Genomic DNA, 21,717 nt, shown 5'->3' on the forward strand with positions numbered 1-21,717 from the left:
TTATTTTTAAGTCACACAGCCTAAGACGGTTCTTTTCTTTTTTTTTTTTTCTTTTCTTGCAGGTATCAGGATGAAGCCAGGCGTCAAATCGCATCGCTATCGGAATTAAATAGTGCGAATGCAGCAGGGTGATGGGTCACGCGTCGCATTACGTATGCCAGGCCAAGGATTTCCTGCGCGCATCAGACGGATGGAAAGTTAATTAGCATAAATCATTAGCTGTAAAGTGACGAACAGCACAGAAGACCAAATACACGGGGAAAGATAAAACCTAATCAAGGAAAGAGAGAGAAAGAGAAAAAGAGAGAATGACAAGGTTTACAGGGCAGCCTGGTACACGTTATCCAGATCCAGAACTATCCGTACCGGCGTCTGGTTTTCCGTCACTTCTGGAAAGCTCATAATATATATATTTTTTTTATTAAACTCTCTCAAGGTTTAAGCCTGCTGTTCTATTTTATACTGTGTGTGTGTGTGTGTGTGTGTGTGTGTGTGTGTGTGTGTGTGTGTGTGTGTGTGTGTGTGTAAGATTACCTTGGAGTATAGAGGAAAAGAATCCATATGCAAAAAGCTCAGTATTGTGTGTATGTGTGCGTGTGTCCAACCTGATGGATTATGACACGCATCCTGTGGGAGACAAAATAATTACATTGTCTGAATGGGGACAGTCAGGTAGGTAAGGTGTGTGTGTGTGTGTGTGTGTGTGTGTGTGTGTGTGTGTGTGTGTGTGAGAGAGGCAAGGAAAATGATTTTGCGCTCTCTTTCCTCAACTCGACACATCTACTCATCCCTCTCCACGTCCACAGCTCTGTCTAATCTCTTTTCAGGACAATCTGTCCCCCTTTTGTCCCACACTCGTCCCCCATACGAGGGATGTCTGACGCCATTTGTGCCGCGTATTCACACGCTCAGGTGTTCGGGCTCAGGGACGACCTGCGTCCTCTGTGAACATGTGATCGCACGAGGACAGATTCAAAACTAGTCCACACCTTCGTAGGACACCCAGTAGTGTGGTTTCAGTTGTCTGGATCGAGTCGCTAAACATAGCTGCTAATCACAGCGCCGCGTTCGAATCACAAGTCCTGGTTTCAGGTGACTCGTCACACCAGCGCACAGCCGCTGTTCAAATGCGTTTAAAAAGTTGCCATGTCTTCAGTTATCCATCAGCCCTAAACTACATCTAATCAGAATTATGATAATTAGAACAAAATAATAATAAAAAAAAAAAAAAAGTGGAGAAGTTTTGCAGGAAAGAAGAAAAACGCCCTGATGGAGAACCGCGAGTAACACACACACACGTCTCCTAATGACACTTCTGAGAGCACCGGAGAGACGGAAATGTGGAACATCTGCACAAACAATCCGGCCATTCAAAAGGAACGGACGCAGGAAACGCTAGGGTCTGTGTGTGTGTGTGTGTGTGTGTGTGTGTGTGTGTGTGTGTCTTTAGCTGGATTTGATGAATCAGTGGGCATTCAGAAGAAGCAAGAACTCATTTGAGATGCTCAATTGGAGTCATTTCGCTTCAAAAGCCCCAGTAATAACCTGCAAATTACAGCGTGTGTCTGTGTGAAGACACACACACACACACACACACACACACACACACACACACACGCACACACAGAGATTCAGGATATACAAGGGTTCTCCCGCAGTATCTGTATTCCCAGAGCGCCATTAAAAACACCACGCCGCTGACCCGAACACGTCCTGTAGAAATTTAACACTCTTTTGCTTTTCTCATCTATTTTGGGGGATAAAAGAAAAAAAGAAAAAAAAAACACATTTCTGGTTCGAGGCGTACGTCAGTATCGGAGACGTGTGAAGAACATCGGACGTGTGCGGAATTCCACTCGCTTGTGTTCGAGGCAGGGCCGAGCAAGATACAACACAAACATCTAAGGATGATAAGAGAAACTCGAATCACAGAGCATTCGTTGTTACTATGGAAACAACAACTTAGTTAAAAACTGTATTTTTACGTGTGAGCCGAACCAATCAGAATCGAGGGCTGCATAAACCGAGCGTGTTTAAATAAAGTGGGATTTTCTGCTTAACATGACGTAGCTACATGTGCTGACTCTTTGGCGGCCCCTGGTGGTAGAGATGAGAAAGCAGATTTAATCCTATTCTTAGTAGACACTTTCTAAAGCAAATATTGATGTTTAGAGAAAGAAAGAGGGTGTGTGTGTGCACATGCGTGTGTGTGTGTGTGTGTGCGCGTGTGTGTGCGCGTATGTGTGTGTGTGAGGTCACAGGAAATGACATTGCGCTTCATCCGGACGACTCGCTCCCGTTTCCTTTCTGGCGTGATGGCGTTTAATTGAAGACGAGGCTGATCAGATTAAGCATCTCGCTCGTACACGCGCGCAGAGACGCCGGCGAGGGATTCGGAGCCGGGCCACGGTGGCAGGACGAGTTATTTTAGAGAAAATTGACGTGACGCAGTGCAGCGAGGGAGCCGGGAAATCTAATTAGCCAGCACAGGCGGGGCGGGGAGAGGGGGGGGCGAGAGGAGGAGCGACACACAGATGGCGACAGAGAGACAAAAGGAGCGGTGGACTGAAGGGAAGAGAAAACGCACATCTCCCTCGTCTGTCCTTCGTTCACAGCGCGCGGATGGAAAGAAAACATTTAGTCTGGAGGAGCGGGCGAGGCTCCTGATGGGAATTCCATACGGAGGAGGAGGAAACCGCACAGAGTCCAAGAGGAGGCCCTCATCTCCAGGAAAAACATAAATAATAATAATAATGTCAGTTTCAAACTTTTTTTGAGTGGGGGTGGGATGGGGAAATTGGTGAACGCACAAATATGATGAAAAAGTTTGTGAAAAGAATTGTGACAAGCACAATTTAAAAAATTATAAAATAAAAAGGAAATATGGTAAAAAAAATGTAAAGTGAAAAGTACAAAGAAATGATTAGAATAAAGAAAAATGGAAAAAATGTTAAAAGGTAATAAATAAAAGGTAGGAAATGAAAAAACTACAAAACACTCAAAAAGTTAGACATAAAAGAGAAACAAAAGGTAAATAAAACGCTAAAGATTTAAAGTAAAAGAAATACACAGCGAAACAGAGGACAGAGGTGAAGTCGAACCGAAAAAGAAAACAATCATGATGATGAAATTAAATAAAAATAAACCAAAATTTTAAAAAAAGTAAAAAAAGACAACAGATGAAGGATAGATAAAGAACAGAATAAGAAATGTTTCTCTGCTCTTTGATGTTCCGCTTTTAGTAGTTTATTAACTTCAGTCGCAGCAAAGAGAGAAAACCCTGAAGGTCAACTGAGAACTTATACACACACACCCTGGTGTTAGCCACACAGTGCCATCACTTCAGGCATTTCATACAGGCTGGAATAGTTATCCCTCTCTCACTCACTCACACACACACACACACACACACACACACGCACACACACAGAAAGCTAGTGTACATGGACATGAAGAAATACACGATACGTCTGACCTTTAGGAACAAGTCCAACTTTAGCTGAGTATCTAAGCGTGCGTGCCTGTGTGTGTGTGTGTGTGTGTGTGTGTGTGTGTGCGTGCGTGTAGAATTGCATGTTGCAACCTTCCTCGTGGCTGAAGGGCAAAAAACAGACCCACATGACTAGAGGTTCGGGTCATGTGTGTGTGCGCGCTTGTGTGTGTGCGCGCGCGCCCGCGCGTGTGTGGCTTCAGGAAAAAAAATACATTTCACGTTTAGCCGACAAACCCCATCCCGCCACCCCCACCTCCCCCCCCCCCCCCCACACCCCCGTGCCCCTTGTCTCTCTCCCTCTCCCACCTTACTCTCCGTCTCACCCTCATCCCCAAACGTCTCACACACGCACACGGGCATGTGAAACACACACTACACCGATCCCCAACATCTGGAAACAATATGGTGGCGCTGTCAAAAGTTTTGCCACCCTTGCTTCGTACCTTTTTTAAAAACACAACCATTAAAAACACATTTTTACAAATATATTTGTACATGTCTGAATGCATGGCTGCTTCCTTAAATGCACACACACAAAACTATAAACCAAGCATTCCTTTTAGCTTTAAACACAAAATAGGCTTTTGGGAACGGGGGGGAAAAAAACAAAAAACAAAAAAAAAATCCATCCTGCTCTCCGGCCTGTACCCGTCTGTCTGTCGTCTCTCTCTTGCTGTCTGTGTCTCTCTTTCCTAGACTATTATATTTCCAGACAGAGTAATTTTGGCAGGGTACTTTTCATCACCTCGACTACTGCGCCACACACACACTACACTGTTGCTGTGAGAGGAGACACTGGCGTGTGCCTGGCGATCTTATTTACTTTTACCCCACACTGACTATTTAAATGCCCCTCTGTAGTTAGGGGCAGTAAAATAACACACTGGAGAAGTGTGTGTTCTCACTCACGTCGGGGTATTCTTTGACGGGGACGAAGAGTTTCTCCTGCAGATGGACGATGGGGCCGTGAGCCTCGGGAAGCTCCAGAGGATGTTTGTCTACCAAACCGCTCACCGTGTCGTTGTACATGTCCTTCCTCACTCTGTTTATCTCTGAAACACACACACACACAATTATTTGGATTTTTATATATTTTTGTATGACACACAACACGAGCACGCCCCGATCCATCTGTGAGATATAAACACAGACCCGAGTGTGTGACCCCTCCTACACACACAACCTGAAAATACAGCTCCTTCTGTTTCTCCTCACACAGACACCAACCAAATATTCCCAAGGCTCTCTCTCTCTCTTACACACACAGAGACACACACACACACACAGCTGTAGAACACTTTTGCACAAAGCCTCATTCATAATGTTTGCCAGCCAAATGATCTCATACTGCTGGGGCCAAACGATTTAACACCGGAGGTCCATCTCTCTCTCTCTCTCTCTCTCTCTCTCTCTCTCTCACACACACACCTCTGAATAATGCGCGATCATTCTTCGTGACTTCACTCTCGCTAACAACTCAGTGACACACTTCACTTGATACACTCGCTGTTTCTTTTTGTTGTTGTTTTACGTCTGGTGACGGCGTACGCGACGATCATGTCGCTAGCAGTGGACGCTAGTATCCCTGGCACCATCGCCTTGCATCCGCGTCATCGACGTTGCTTAAAGGGAATTTGACCAAAAATCTTCATTGCAAAGCGTAAATGTGTGAAACTGATTTTATTCTTTTCTGTTTTTTTTTTTTTAATCTAATCCCTTTCTTTAACTGTAACAGTCTCAAACACAAGCTCAGGTGAAGTTGCTGTAACTATCGACGGGTGTGTGGAGCCGCCGCATACAGTCGTTGTACACGTATGCGAGTATTTCAGATTCAGAGGCGGGTGACACACGTCGTGCCTTTGCTGGAAGACCGATAACATTTCTTTTAAGTGATGAAGCTCAGTATAAAAAGCGAGACCCGAAACCGGCTTAGTCTTAGTAACTACAGACACATTCGGGTTCTTTATGTTTCGCTTTCCAAGCGTTTCTCATCATTTTTCTTTGTTGTTGTATCTTGTTCTGGACTTTAACATATAATTCCTGTTTGATGCACCGGTTTAGTGGTGCTCTATTCTTTCAAACCACTATTTAAAAAGAATTCATTAATAACAATAACTTCTAAAAACAAATGACTGGTGAAAAAAAAAAAAATCATGTTCTCTCAATTTAACGTTGACAATTTAAGTATCAACTTTTTCTCCTTATGCTGGTTCAAATAAGAGGAAAAGTTCAACGAAATCAAACAAAAGAAATAGAAATCTAAAATAAATCAAAACAGCAACTAAAAGAAATTTTCATAAAATAAAACAAGAGAACACCAAAGCAAAAAAAATTTAACTAAAAACTAAAAAAAAGCTAAAAGTTAAAATAAAACAAACTAAAAAAATTCAAACAAAAAAAGACTAAATTTAAACAAATTAACGCAAGTAAAAACCTAAAGTAAAAAAAATAATAATCAAAACTTCGATAAAAGACAAAAAAAAAAAAAAGATGAAAAACAGGTTTCTTTATTTATTTAAATGTGCTACTACAGAACAAGACTCATTCTACAGATTATAATTTTATTATTTAAATTATGTTTTTAACACGGATAATAACTCCGCCCAGTGGTCTGTTCACGCCTTCTCGCGCTTGTGTTTTAGCGCCACGTTGTAAGTGCGTGATGGAAACGACACCAATATCGCAACAACGGAGAGAGAGAGAGAGAGAGAGAGAAAGCACACATGAAGGTTAGCGGTGAGAATTATTAAAGAATAACCACCAACAGTCTCACAGCGAGCACGTGTGTGTAAAAACCCAGAGGGAATTTATCACAACAACAAAAAAAATACAAACATTACAGCGAGGTGTGTGTGTGTGTGTGTGTGTGTGTGTGTGTGTGTGTGCAGAGCGATGTTTGTCAAAAGATCTAAAATCATGTAGCACACATTAGACAAAAGGAAAACCACTAAACCTTCCCACTAACCACAGACACCAAACACACACACACACCTGAAAGTAAACAGTGTGTTTGTTAAAAAGGACAAAGACACCTGAACACAAACCCTGAGCTGAAACGCAGCCAGAATGCGCCACTGAAAAGATCCACAAACAAACACGGCTCTGCTTTACCGCGACACATCTGGACAACATCTGTGTGGCAAAGCAGTAGGATGTGAAGACGTAAAGTGCTCCACGGAGAATAAAATAAAAACACTTACCAAAAAATAAATAAAAATTTGTGTTTTAGTGTCAAATAAATCAGATGGTAAAAACTATTTTTTTATTAGCGCGCTACAAGATCACCATTAATACTCAGATTCAACAAAATCCAAAAAGAAACAAAAGCAAATAAAATAATTTTTAATTAAGATTTAAACTTTGAATTCCTGATCACGGGTATATTTCTTATAATAATGAAAATATTTTTAGCTTTCTGCATTTAAATAATTGCACAGGTCCATAAGTGATTAGTGTTTTTTTCCCTATAAATTGTGGAGCTTAAAAAAGACAAAAGAAAATATTTACGTATTAAATTAAGAATTGAGCGTAAAAAACTAAGCAAACTGAGGCTAAACTAAGGAAAGTAAAACAACCAAATGAAAAGTTTAATTTTAGCTTGTTTAATTATTTTTTTAACTAAAAAAAAAAACAAACACTATGACCAAATTCGAAACAAAATAAATACACTATAAACATTTTATTAGAAAAAAGGACCCAAAAGAAATTTGAAAAACAATCCAACCACAAGAAAAAAAAAAAAAAGACTAATTTAAAACAAAATGATTCACAAAGCAGATGGAAAAAATAAATAAATAAAATTATAATTTCTTGTTACTTCTTATATTAAAACAAAAGTAATAAAACAAAATGAAACAAATTACATTAAAATCTAGTTAAAATTTTAATCGTAAACCTAAACTAAAGAGCAAAATGAAAAAAATATATATAAAGGGAAAAGAAAAAAATACTAAAAAAAAACAGAAGAAAAACACTACGTAGTACAAAAATGAATAAAACACCTAGCATGTTATTCACATTTACTCATTTTGCTTGAGTCTATCATTAATTAGGTGTACCTATAAGTTAATTAATAAAAAAAAATATATTATTACTATTAATTAAAGGTTTGTGGTTTCCATCACCGTGATGAACAGAGACCATCACAGCTCACGGTTTGTCTCTGGTTCACAGACCACGCCCGGAGAAACGGCTGACCTGCACCACAGTCGCTTCCTCCAGACTCAACAACACATTGACGCTAATCAGCGTTAAAAATAGACTCGCTAATATCAGAAACAGGTAAGACCAGTGAAACACACACACACAGTGGAAACTGATAATCGGAGTCATAAAACACACAAGTCACTCTCGGCAAAACGTCAGCTCCCATGTAACTTCTATCGGCGGTTGCCACATCAGCTCTCTGGAAGCCGTGCGTTTGCGCGCCTGTTGAACAGAGTAAAAGACGCACAGCTGGGCGTCGCGACCTTCAGTCAGGGAATCTGGCGAGCTTTCAGACGCTCAGGGGAGACGAGGGTTCGATCAGGCAGGACAGATAATCACAACCAGGCACTATGTATTAGCCATTTCAGGGGCTGTGTATGAACCGGGAGGATAGCGGTTTGCTCGGAGAGCCTTGCACCGTGCTGGGTTGCAGTCGGCTTTACGCGACCCTACTGTGGCAGTGTGGATCACAGGTCGACTCCTGAATCAGTTCGATTCGATTCAACACGATTAAACAGTTTGTTTTTGTCTTATGCAGCTCTAAATCTTACTGGTTTCTCTGCTCTACTAAAAATCACTAAAAACATCTAATAAATGTGAAAACATGCACTGCTGATTGTTTAAACAAAGCAATAATCTCTTCTTTTTCTCCCTGCTCATGCCAAACTTCTGCTTTATTCTCCAGTCCAGAAGGTGGCGGTATCCAAACAAATACATATAAAGTTAAAAGATGACGCTCTCAAAACGAGAGATCACAAATCTGTGGACAAGCATTAAAGCTTGATGCAAGTTCACCTGATTCACATTATGGTTAACTCTAGTGAGTAAATGTTACCAGATTAGCAGAACAGTTTTATATTAGCTTATTTACAGTGATGTGAAAGACTTTTTGACAATCATCACAAACACTTTATTGCAGTGGTTGTCACCAAGGGTAGGCAACCAGTTACTAGGTTTAGGGAGCAATTACTTTTTTACACTGGGCCAAGCAGGTTTGGACAGCTTGTTTCTACTTGATAAAAGAAAAATATTTTTAAACGCATGTTGTATTTACTGGGTTAACTTTTGTGTAATATTAAAATTAGTTTGATGTCAAGGCGGCACGGTGGCATAGTGGTTAGCACTGTCGCCTTGCACCTCCAGGGTCCGGGTTCGATTCCCGGCCAGGCTTGATTCCGGTCTCTGTGCGCATGGAGTTTGCATGTTCGCCCCGTGTTTGGTGGGTTTCCTCCGGGCACGCCAGTTTCCTCCCACATATGCAGGATAGGCTAACTGGCGTTCCCAAATTGGCCGTAGTTGTGAATGGATGTGCGAGTGTGTGTATGTGTGCGCGCGATGGATTGGCACCCTGTCCAGGGTGTACCCTGCCTTGTGCTCTTAGCCTCCTGGGATAGGCTCCAGATCCTGACCCTGAACACAGGATAAAGCAGTATAGAAGATGAGTGAGTGATGTCGTCAATCAATTAATTGGGACAAATAATAATAAGTGTATATATATATATATATATATATATATATATATATATATAAATCGATAAGGGGGTGCGAATACTTTACAGCACTGTATTTCTACAAAATATTAAGAGTATCAAAAGATTTTTGTTTATGCCTCCTATTGTGACCACACATAAGAAGAGCCCCACCCCCTGGCTCAGCTGTTTAGCTCTGCTGTTTTAATCTCTGGAGGAGGCGTGGCTTAACAAGACCTCATTTACATAAAGACTGAAACGCCGCATGTTGAGGAGTGAAATAAACAGAGTTTTGAGGTATGGGGGAGGGGAAATGCAAGGTATTAGAGCTTGAGTATTAACACACAGACGGACACACAGACAGCTGTCGTTGGCAGAACAGTTTTATCTCACTTTAAGCAAGCTCTAAGACACAGGAAAATACAGGACCTTTAAAGAGCTTTCCACTGACGAAACATTAAGGTTGGAGTTGAGACTATTTATAGTCACAGAGGTACGGGTCGTCATTACTGTAATATAAATAAAATTATACATGTGGGTTTAAAACAAATTTATGGACGTTCTCCTCCATCTCCAGAGTCGGTAAGGCGGTTTCTCGCGGCACTGCGCTAAACTTCACGGCCCCAGGTGATGGTGGTGTTATTGATGTAGGAAAATGTTGGTGATGCAGAGCTAAAACTGTCCTGCCAACGACAGCGATTTCTGATGTGGGTTTAGTGTCCTTTGTACACATACATATATATATACACACACACACACACAACTCAAATCTGTTTCATGTATCCCCGCTCTCACAACAGCGACAACTTTTCATGCAAATCAGCAATAAAACGTTTAAACACGCATAGCTCTGGCTGAGTTTGGGAGGACCGCACTTTCCTAATTTTCATAATTCAAGAAATTTACATTCTAGTGGAACCAACATGCAAATTTCAGGTTAATTGAGTTGCATTACGAGTCTATCAGGTGGTGAGTTCTCCGCCGTTCTCTGTGTGCAATATTCAAAGGGTTGGTGTTACGCCCTGAAGACAAGTACACAATGAATACCACCGTATCGTATGGCTCCTGTGTGAGTGTTAGTGCGAGTGAGAAGGAGAAAGCGGCGCTGATGGACTGTCCGAGAACTTGTTGTTGTGAGTGACTGGGGATTAAATTCCGCCCACACACTCGCGCACGGACAGAAAACTACTTCACACCACCTCGGTGTTTGAGTCGTGCTGACAACGTGCGCCTGGAAAACACCGGAGGACGAGGAGGGGACGAGGGAAGCGCTCGCGTCCAATTTGGCTGCGCAGAAAAACAAAACATTCCTACTGTATCATTTCCCTTACAAAGTAATATAATAAAAACACGGGTTCTTGTCAAGAGTGGAAGATTCCGGGCAAGAGGCGCAGCACTGAACACACACACACAGTCAGATTGGATTTCAGCCTAGATGGTGTTTACTGCGCCGTGTTTTTCTTTTTTCACCATAAACGCTCCCGCGTGCTTCACGTGTGATGGTCTAACACGCCGCTTTGCCCAAATCTTACTTACAAACGTGGTAGAACCACGCCCTACCACGGCTCTCTTTCTAATTATATTCATGACCTGCGATCCAGCTGCAAACTTCAACTTAATACAACCCACAAAACAACTTCAGATACATCCACAACCCCCAATAAACCTCTGACGCATCTTCAGATACATCCGCAACCTCAAATACAACCTCAGAAACAACTTCAAACACCTTTGGAAGCACCGAGACGATCTTTGATTAAACTTGAACAACCTCCAATACCACCTTGACACAACCATTGATTCAACTTTAGATACATCCACAACCACAATAAACCTCTGACACCATTCCAGATACATGTGCAACCTCCGACACACGTGCATTTTCAATACAACCTCAGATGCCTCGGCAAAATCTGACGGTGCACCTCCACCTCCGACACAGCCTTCACCTAAACAGCTCTGTCCAGAACTAAACCAAACCTCGTGACACACACCTACAGCGAGAGAGATGCGCTCAGAGTAAAAGACTAAACCCGTTGCTGCCAGTTCCGTGCTAGAGCCCTGCGCTCGTACCTTTAGCCGATTAGCTAGCAGGTAGGATTAGCTGGCAAGACAATACTGGGGTGATTAGCAGGGATTAACCGGAAAGCGCTGGGAAGCTAAGGAGTATCGATCCACGAGCCGATTAAGCACAACCAAAACAAAACCAAACACGAGTCAAGAAACAACAACTGAAGGAATTTAAGGTGTAGAGAGACACAGACAGAGAGATGAGCGCTCTTCGTCCTCACGCAGCATCAACATTCATAAAAGCTTACACTTATAGTCATCGTTCATCCTTCACTCCCTCACGAAAGTTCAGCAGACAGGAGGAGACGAGAAATACCTCTGAATTCCTGACGCAGAAATAACAGGAAAAGCTAAACAGGTCTGTGGGAAATCGCTCTCCCGCAGGCTGTACATCACACTCCCACCTCGGGAGTCAGGAGGGGGAAAAAACAGAAAAAGTAAAATAAATAAGAGAGAGACACAGACTGGGAGAGTAAGACTAAGAGACAGAAAGAGGAAGAGAAAAGGGGAGTGAGGCAGGGAAATAGTGAAAAAAAGAAATAAAACACAGGACAGAGAGAGAAAGATTATAAATAAAGAAACTAAAAAAAAATTTTAAAAGGAGAGAAAAACTACAAAAGGGAGGTGGAGGGGTGCCATGAGAAAGAAAGAGGATGGGCATTAATGAGGAAAAAAAGACAACATGAAAAAAAAGAAGAGACGGAGAGAAAGAAACAAAGGGAGGAAGTAAAATAGAGTGAGGCAGAAAAAGAAGGAAAAGTGAAGAGTGAGACAGGTGGAAATGGACAGGAGAGAAAGAGCGAGAGGATTTGAAAGACTAAAAAAAAAAAAAGAAGAAAAAGGAGAGGTAGACGATGATGAATATAAAAAACCTATACACTGAAAAAGAAAAGAGACAAAGATTTGGAGAGAGATAGAATATGAGGAAGCAAAAAAAAAGAGGAAAGTGGAGATAGAAAAAGACAAAAAGAAGAGAGTGAAGGCGGAGTTTCTGTAGTTTTATTCCACAGTAACATGAAAGACTCTGATTTATTTATTAATAGACAGCAGGTCAGATTTAAACCAGGTGTAGCTAATCTTAATGTTGTGTATCAAAACAGAAATCAGACACGTCGTCGTTTAGCGCGTGGACTCCGACGGGCCGCGCGTCAGACTCTGCAGCACCGCGTCGGGAGAATGGACTGGTCGCCTCATTACACACTGATATGGGGACGTGTTATGGAGTGGGGCAGCCTGGGGGAGTAAGAGGGGGCGGGGCTGGTGGGGTGGTGATGGCGGAGTAGGAGACAGGATACGTGTACAACGTAGTGAGGACACACACACACGCACCATGACTGTACACACACACACATACACTCGCCGTTAAGCGCGGGTCCCCGTTACACTGCACAAACAGAGAGAGGACGAAGCAGCATCCCAGGGTGAGCGGAGTCCATGTCAGGGGTTAAAGTAAAGAAAGACGTTCTTTACCCAGTCTTTTTATAAGACTGAATGTCACAGAGACTTGGAAGGAGTCTCCACTTTTAGTGCTTTAAACTGCTCACTAGGCTTTCTAGCATGAATCATTACACTGCGGACTTAACAAGCTGCATTTTACCTTCAAAGAAAGAGGACAAGAAAAAAAGGGGGCTAAAAAACAACTACTTATAGCTACTAAAGAGAGGAATCAGGAATCATCTGACACGATGACACCCAGGGGTCGATTTAATGTGTATCGAGATGGTACAATCATATTACAATAAGGCCTGTGTGCGCGCGCGCGCGCACGCACACACACACACACACACACACACAGGCCTCTAACAACAGGAAAGCGGCGCAGGATGTCCAGCTGGGTGATGGCAGAGAATGACAGGAAGTCTCTGTGTTTCAGCACTCTTTGTGTATTCAAGAATTCCAGGTCCTTCCCGCGAGCCCCGTGACGGCGTAGGGGGTGGGGGAATTTGGGTCACCCGCAGGCCTGATAGATAAAAGTTATCAGGAGGAAAACCAAGCAAAACCACGCTGGTCCTCGACACACACACAACCATTCTCCCACCCACCCACCGTCCGTCTGTCCTGCTACGCTAACTCCAGCAGCCGGAGCAGGAAGGAAGGAACTGGTTGCTCAATGTGCAAAATGAGATAGTGAGGCGGCCCAGTGCGTTCCCATTGCGTTAAAAACATGCTTTATTTACAACAAAAACAAGCGCACAGCTGGTGGTGTGGGTGGATGGGTGGGTGTATGGGGTGGGGGGCGACGAACCAGACTCGCGTGAGGACATCAAGCGATAAACAGACCCTTTTCACCTGTAGTGTCTTGCCTTGGGGAACACGCCCTACCCCTCTCACCCCCCCTCCATGTGTGTATCACACTGATAGCGTGTAAGGTGTTGCTGATTCCTAACGACAGCCTGTAGGATGTCAGACGGATCCCTTAGTTACGAGTCTGGACAAGTTCTGAGAGAGAACAAGCGATAAATAACAAGTCCCACTTTACTATCAGCTGGAAATCTCAATCTCCAAAAACACACACACACACACACACACTATAAAGGGACAACTTAATGAGCAGTGACTCGTAGAAGCTCTAATCAGGAAAAGTAAACATCACTCATTCCCTCGCCGTGTCGCGGCTCTGACGTGGTCCAAACCCAAACACACGCTGACGTCACCGCCAAACAAAAGGACCGGTCCCAGAATCCCCGCCGTCGCCAACACGGTCCTCCTCGCGCGACTGACAAAAGGCGAGTGCGAAAACCCCGACGGCTTTGACCGGCAGGAAATGACGAGGCTCGATTTTACATAAAGCGAGAGATTAAATAAAACGTGTCATCGTGTTTTCACTGCTAGACGTCTGATTCGTCTTGTTACTAATCTGTACTCATTTTTTTTTGGTACCAATTTATGACATCATAACTCAATGAAGAGGGATTTGAAAACAAATACATAAATAAGTTCTCAAGGAACAGCGCTGGGGCCGATGGTGATGCAATTGTTAGATGAAAGTGTGTGTGTGCGCGCGCGTATAAGAGAGGGATGAGTACACATCTCGAGGGACCCATCTGTTCGCCGATTTATGCTTCATGTAACCTAACCGCAAAAAAACTGCCTCGTGCTCGCCACGGACATAATGCAAAAACAAATGACTGTGAAACAACATCGACGTCTCGTGATAAAGTGGAAGAGGAGGACGTGATGCCGTGTGAGAGAAAGAAAGAGAAGGAGAGAGCAGCGGTTAATGTGAACAGACAAGACCTGTTACAAGACTTTAACATCAGAACTGCTCTTCAAAAAGAGAAAAAAAAGACAAAGAAAAATAGACAGAGAGAGAGAGAAAGAAAAAGATAAGATATATAGAGGGTACAGATTAGGCGGTCTGGAGCTGTATTGGGACTGACAGACAGTTTAACTTTCTCTTCAGGAGCACTAAAAGCACTCCATCCAGACACACTGTGATTAAGAGAGAAAGTGAGATGTGATGGGAATAAAGAGAGAGAGAGAATGTCAATGAAGTGCTTTCTTACTCGATACATCTTGCCTCAGATTTATCGAGTAATCATGGGTTAAACATCTTTTTGAATAATAGAATTCCATGCGACTACCCACTCAGAGAGCACCAGATCGGCGGGAATTCTTCTCTATCGAAGCAGAGCAATGCGGCAGTGCTTTAGTCCATCCTGATCGGTTTGTTGTTTTCTCACAAACAGCCCCTTTAATAACGAAGTGGACTCCATATGAACTTCTCCACATCTGTTACACGGAACTTCCAGCCTCCTAACACACAGTATGAGTGCAGATCAATCCCTGCTATCCATCATCACCCAGATGAGGATGAGTTCCCTGTTCCTCTCAAGGTTTCTTCCTATTACCATCTCGGGGAGTTTTTCCTTCAGCACCGTCGCCCTTGACTCGTTCATTAGGGACGATCCGATCGTTCTGATTTATACAAGTTTTCTCATGTTTCAGACACATTTTTTATAAATTTCCTTTGATTCTGTAAACCTGTTTTTGTGACAATAAATACTGCTAAAAACCATGAATTTAAAATGTCAGATGGAGGTTAAATCTGGGGTTGAAGAGTGAAAATAAAAAACCCTAACAGTTCTCAGTTATCACTCGGACGCCTGATCTTATCTGTTTTGTTGCGTTCGTCATGGTTTATGATGCTGCTACCTGTTTTACAACAGAGTGATAAGGGAGGAGAGAGAGAGAGAGTAAAAAGGTCTGACAGTCCTCCTCAGAACAGAGCAAACACAATCACATTCACTCAACGGTGTCACACACAGCAGGACATAATGCCAGCCATTTGTGGGTCGGCGTGCCAGCAGAGTCGCACGATTACGTGTGTGTGTGAGAGAGAGAGAGAGAGTGGAGGCTAAAACAAGAGCCTCCATTATGTGAAAACAGGCAGGAACTGACCCTCTCTCACACTCGCTCTCTCCCTCGCTGCAGGGTGACTTCATTCAGTACACACAGCATTTGTCTTTCCATTGTGTCTCGTCATCATGCCATCACACTTCAACCCCACCCGCCTGTACGCGCCGGTCACGCCAATCCCACACATCAGTCTACCCCTCCCCACCACCACCACACGTGTCATCAGTCCGTTCAGACCATCACTAATCTCACGTTCTTATTCTTATCTCTCAAACTCAAACCTGAGATCGAGTTTAAGTAAGTTGAACGTGACGATCAAGGCCTATTTCAAGGCAATGTTTCTGGCACTCAACAATACTGACACTGAGCTACTTACTCATAGTGGGGATTAGAATCCAAAGGGACGACCTGAACCGATGTTATCACGATACCCTGGCAGCGATCTGATTTGTTTTGTGATTCTGCAGGTATAAATAACCGCAAGATGATATGATTCAGACGTAGCAAATAATACTCTGCTGCTACCACACAGGAGACTGTACTGTCTGACAAAGTGTGAACAGGTTAAGAACTGCAACATTTTAGCGCCACAAATGCAAACATTCAGAAATTAGAAACTTTTTTTTAAATCAACTCGAGTTGTTTAAATTGTACTTGGCGCTTAAAGAAATGGGGCACCATTATATTTGACCAGGTCTATATTATCATGGGATAAACATTACTGCATCTGTGTTTTGACCTCTCGGGCTTTACATGTGGTCATTTGGAATGTATGAGCAACAACAAGTGACAGTAACTCATCTGTGCAACACAGAAACAGGAAGTCATGTGACAAGTCCGACTAATCAGGTCACGTGTAACACAGAACCATCGGCTTTCATCTGGGGTCGGATCTGTTCACTTCCACTACGAGCGCAAAAGCAATTAAAGTTTTATCAATGAATTCAGTTAATGATTAATAAACGTTTCTAAGTAGGGTTTTTAACTCACTCTCTCTCTTACACACAGACACATACACTCACAGACAAAAGTTTGTTATTCGATCAGGAATGTTCTACCGCTTGCTCAGATCTTCTGCTCATCGTTCTAGTGCCAAGTAGGCATGCAAGTCATAAACGAATGTTTCTAAGTGTCCACACACACACACCTGTCATATTACTCTAACAATCTAAACACCGCTACATTCCTGCGTCCTGCTGATGTCTCCCTCACACACTGAGTGGTTATGAGTTTCGATCCGTTTCTGTTCACATGTTTTTCGTTCCGATTGCAAGCTGGTTTAAGGTCTTGTGTGACAGCAGGGTATTTAATGGTTGCTTAAATTTATTGAGCACAATTGCAATAATGTGACAAATGCGATGCTTTTTTTTTTTCATCAAATCATACAGGTCTGAACAATACACAAGTTTGCTTTCCTATAAGTACAAAGACGTTAATAGTGTTAAGCTGCAGAATTGTGTTTTGCGTTACATTCTCGAATAAAACAAAATAAACAAACATAATAAACAAACTTGTTCACAACAATTATCTCACAGGCCGCATTTAATCAAATTAACTCGAGTCAGATTATAAAAATTTGTTTCCTGCAACTCCAGTTCATGGACACAATCGCAAAACTTAACTCAAGTGTTTCCGAGTTAACGTATCGTACGAAAGCACGTCAGAAGGGTTTTTTAATCATCGCTTAAATCAGTCCGCTGTCGCGCTTTGCGACTCCCCCCAATGCACCCCCCGTGTGAGCATGTTAAACTGTGTTCTGGTCAGTTACGACAAAACTCCTTGAAACACAAACGTGTCACATATGTGGAAAGAAAGACTCACACACACACACGAGTAAAAAGAAAGAGAAAACAATTCACGGCTGAGGGGCTGAAAAGGGCAACGAGGTATTTAAGGCAGCTGTGGAATGTAGATGGGCGCGGCCAGCTCGGGTTCCTGAAGCGTGTGTGCGCGCGCGCTGTTAGATTTCGTGAGAGAGAGAGAGAGAGGAAAAAAGACGTCCCCTGTAAGGACAGAGAGCGCTCTCAGCAGTTTCCCCTCTGGTCCTCACAGCGCCGAGAGCTACGAGGAGCGGAGTGCTTCCTGGTGTTAATCAGAGGAAGTTTAGGGTTAGATGTGTGACCAATGCAAGGTTCTGATAAGGATAGTAAAACAACTGTGTGTGTGCATGTGTGTGTGTGTCTCACTCCAATGGTTTGTTTGTCAGATAAACAAGACCTGGTGCTGGCTTTTCACAACCATGTTTAAATTAATAACAGGGCACGACCACAACACACACACACACAATTATTATTATTGTTTTACTAATCCTTAAACTCTCTCCAAGACTATGCGCCTCTCTTCCCATGGGCGTGACTTCCTTCTCTAGTGTGTGTGTGTGTGTGTGTGTGTGTGTGTGTGTGTGTGTGTGTGTGTGTGTGTGTGTGTGTGTGTGTGTGTGTGTGAAGCCGTTGCAACATCCAGGCTTCAAAAAAAACGGGCTGCACAATGACTTAATCTTGTACCTACATTTGAAATATTGACTCACACACACACCAAGTTCATGCCAAGTTCTTAAATATAATCCTCCCTGGAACAACGACCAATCAAAACATAGCGTCACTCAGCAAGGGGAAGGCTGTGTGTGTGTGTGTGTGTGTGTGTGTGTGTGTGTGTGTGTGTGTGTGTGTGTGTGTGTCAGAGTAAAACAGGCAGGCCAGAGCGAGATAAGAAGCCCCTGCATTTGTGCCATAATATCTGAACAGCTTTATCAGAGGCCCACACAAGGACCAACACACACACACACACACCTGATAGCACGAACACACACACATCCAAAGCTGCAGTGTTGCAGAAGAGAGAGAGAGAGAGAGAGAGAGAGAGAGAAGGAGCGGTCTGTCTTGTCCATGTCCCCAGGCTAACCCTGTCAGCCGCATCCTGCCATCCAATTTATTATCATTCGTCCGAGAGACAGACACAGAGGGGCTGGAACGCGCGAGAGAGAGAGAGAGCGAGCGTGAGATTCACGCGTCCACTCTCTGGCACTACGAGTTAATTAAATTCCGTGGTGTAAAGTGGCATCTGGGGAGGTTTTTAGGAAGGTGAGGGGGGATTATAAAGCAGGCTGCTGCGTGCTAACTGAGCCTGAGGCGCCGTCGCTAACCTCCACCACACATGCGCACGCACACAGTACAGATAGACGAACATTCTATAAATTCCTTTTAATAAATTTCGTTAAACCAGAGGCTCACACATCAGCGTCACCATGCTAGTTTTTTCCCACCGTGATAAATCTGATCCTATAACAAAAACCAAAGCAGCAGCTACGTCAAAAGCGGAATGATAATTCTTATATGAGACGATGTCAGCGCTTTGTAAAATCTGAAAGAGGTAATTTTTTTTAGTGTCAGCGTTTTCCTTCCCTCGCATTACTTAGCACTAGCATGAGTACCCGTGTTAACGATTAAAGAGTTAAAGAAAAAAATTGCATTTTCTAAAGTTGTGATTAAGTTGTACTTCGCTCATCGCCAGCCAAATACACTTCCTGTTCAGTAATCAGAGTAAATAACTGATAATGAATCCAATAAGTTGATCGGATGACGGTGAAGCTTCATCTTAAAACAACTCCAGCGCCTTAAAAATTTACTTGTACAACTTCAACTAATTCCAGTAAAAATTCAGTTTATCTTTTCTAATTAATATCTATTGGTGCAGGTGTTTATTTACATTGAGACAGTAGTGCATTAGTAGATTATTAAATCCGACACATAACTGTTCATAACATCGCTTTTCCTTAACATTTAGATTCACTTATGGTGCAGGTTAAACTTCAGGCAGAGATCTAAGTATTGCAAAAAATTCATTTAACTCTGTCCGGACAGTTTTGCGTGATGCTGCGACAAAATCTAATTGGACCAACAGAAATTTCTTTAAGACTGGTTTTGGGTCGACCAGTGTATAAAATGTAAAAATATACTTTTGAAAGAGCGAGTTCTGACCAATGTAGAGACAAAACCTCAATTTTACTTAAATAGATGATTAAAAAAATGGCGTAATTCCAACTTCCCGCTTTTTCGAGGTAAGTCGCAAGTTTTCAGACACAAGAAAGTTATGTCGTTTTTTTGTTTTGTCACACGCACCACAAAGTGGTTTAGTTTTATAAACGTAAGAAAGTAAAAAAAAAAAAAAAAAGAAGAAGAGAGAGAACACTAAATAACTGAGAATTAAGAGTATTTTTAAACCTTAAACACAATGTACAGCATGTCGTTCGTCAGCACTTCAGTCACTACATTAGCGTCGGCAACCTTGTCGTCACTTAGTTTCCCCTTAACAGCACGCTGAGTCGTGTTTTATTTACTTCACACACACGAGTTACAGCACATCACATTTTCACATCATTAGAAACACCAGACGTTGGGTCAAACACACCACACTACAGCCTGCACTTGTGGAACGTCCACAGCACAATAAACTGCGCAGTCTCCACACACACAGCTAAACGCAGAGAGCTGAAAGCAGCTGTCATGTGCGTAGGTCAGACTGAGGTAATGCAAGACGACTGCCCTTTCATTCACCATGACAACAGCTACATACACACACACACACATCCTGGTGCGTGCAAGCTGAAAATAAGAATGGTGTGTCTCTGTTGAAGAACTGACGCTTATACATGAACTTATCGAAGAGTAAAAAGAGAACAAAAGATACTAGGGACTGTTTTGTCCATCATCTGAGTGTGTGTTTTATGCAAAGGAGCTTTACACATACTGTAAACATAAACACACAGCACATAATTGCAGCAACTCAACAGCAGATTTCTTACATCTGCCCAGATTCTAGTGCTTTACTCTTCCACTCGGGGTTGGTCTGTGTGTCGACTTTGGGTGGGGTTGTAAGGTGGTGTATACAGGAACACTTGATACGATATCATCGTACCTTTGATTTGTATTGCGATTATACATCACAGTTTTATAAATATTACAATACGATATTTAAGATTTTGTTACAGTTCTAAACAAACACAGAATAGTTTACAGTGTGCCACCTGTAGGATAATAGAGGAACCACAACAAATTAAACAAATTAAAAAATTTAAAAACAATCCATTTTGGATTAAGTGTGGCGATATATGAGCCATCATGCAAAATAATAGTGTCACGTGACTGAAAATGTTTTTCCTGAATCTCTAATTTAATTGTTTTAAAAAAAAATTAAAAAGAAAAGAATTTTTACTCTTACACAAACATTGTCGACATGGCAAATCTAACAAAACATTTAAATAGAACTATAAATAAAACTAAAAATAATAAAACATAATACAAGGATAAAAACAAAAACATACATAAACAATCCCAGTTCCAAAATGTTCCCGTTTCTGCTAGAGGATCAGGATTCTTTCTTTCTTTCCCCTGCTACATCAGATCCTGAAGTTTTTTTTCTTTGCTGATTTTGCTCCTGCCGCTAGTTTTTTTTATTTCAATATGTAACTTTTTTTTGACAAAACCGCAGTTTGATGTAAATGAGACACAACGCTCATCTTTAAACTGAAGTGTTAATCTTTATGCGAAGACGTCGCCATGACAAAGCACTCGGTGACGTTATTCAAGTGGTAAAGGAGTAATCTGTGGGGTGGAGCTAAACCTGATCACACGTGAGCTCGGAGCAGCTGACGGCAAATGGAGCCGACTCGAGACAGCAGCTGAACCTCGAATTACAGCGGAGACGATAATCACTGCAACACCAGGCCATCTGCATTCTCACACTCAAGCACAAGTGTGCGCACACACACACATGCAGTCACTGTGTCCTGGCTTTCCGAACAACACATTCACAACATCTGTGCTTTCCGGTCTAATCCGATCCCGCTCGCGTGACATGATGAGGTTTGCGAGTCATTCTGCTACACGAACGTCTTCATATGCACAGGCAAATCAGCTCGCAAACAAAAATCAGCCGCGCGTATCAAAAGTGATTTACACCTAGCTGTCAGGAAAACTACCTTAATCCGGCTGAAATTCAGATTTTTATTATTTTGAGTGGATTGTGAATGTAAGGGATCAGCGTGTGGCTTCTCGAGTCCAGAGTGCAAGTAAACAGATCCAAATCTACACAATCCGCTGTCTCCTGGTCGCTGTTGGGTGT

The 21,717-nt window shown here is 42.5% G+C and overlaps 1 protein-coding gene across 4 annotated transcripts in view; it reads right to left on the reverse strand.

The window, feature by feature from the left end:
* qkia (QKI, KH domain containing, RNA binding a) overlaps positions 1 to 21,717 on the reverse strand; it is a 65,918-nt gene that overhangs the window by 41,335 nt on the left and 2,866 nt on the right. For all 4 annotated transcript variants that reach the window (XM_053509363.1, XM_053509361.1, XM_053509362.1 and 1 more), the window contains exon 2: positions 4,403 to 4,545. In XM_053509363.1, coding sequence (XP_053365338.1) covers positions 4,403 to 4,545 — 143 coding nt within the window. The remainder of the gene's footprint in view (positions 1 to 4,402; positions 4,546 to 21,717) is intronic.

Source organism: Clarias gariepinus, chromosome 13 (assembly GCF_024256425.1).
Source record: "Clarias gariepinus isolate MV-2021 ecotype Netherlands chromosome 13, CGAR_prim_01v2, whole genome shotgun sequence".
In the NCBI taxonomy this organism is placed as follows: domain Eukaryota; kingdom Metazoa; phylum Chordata; class Actinopteri; order Siluriformes; family Clariidae; genus Clarias; species Clarias gariepinus.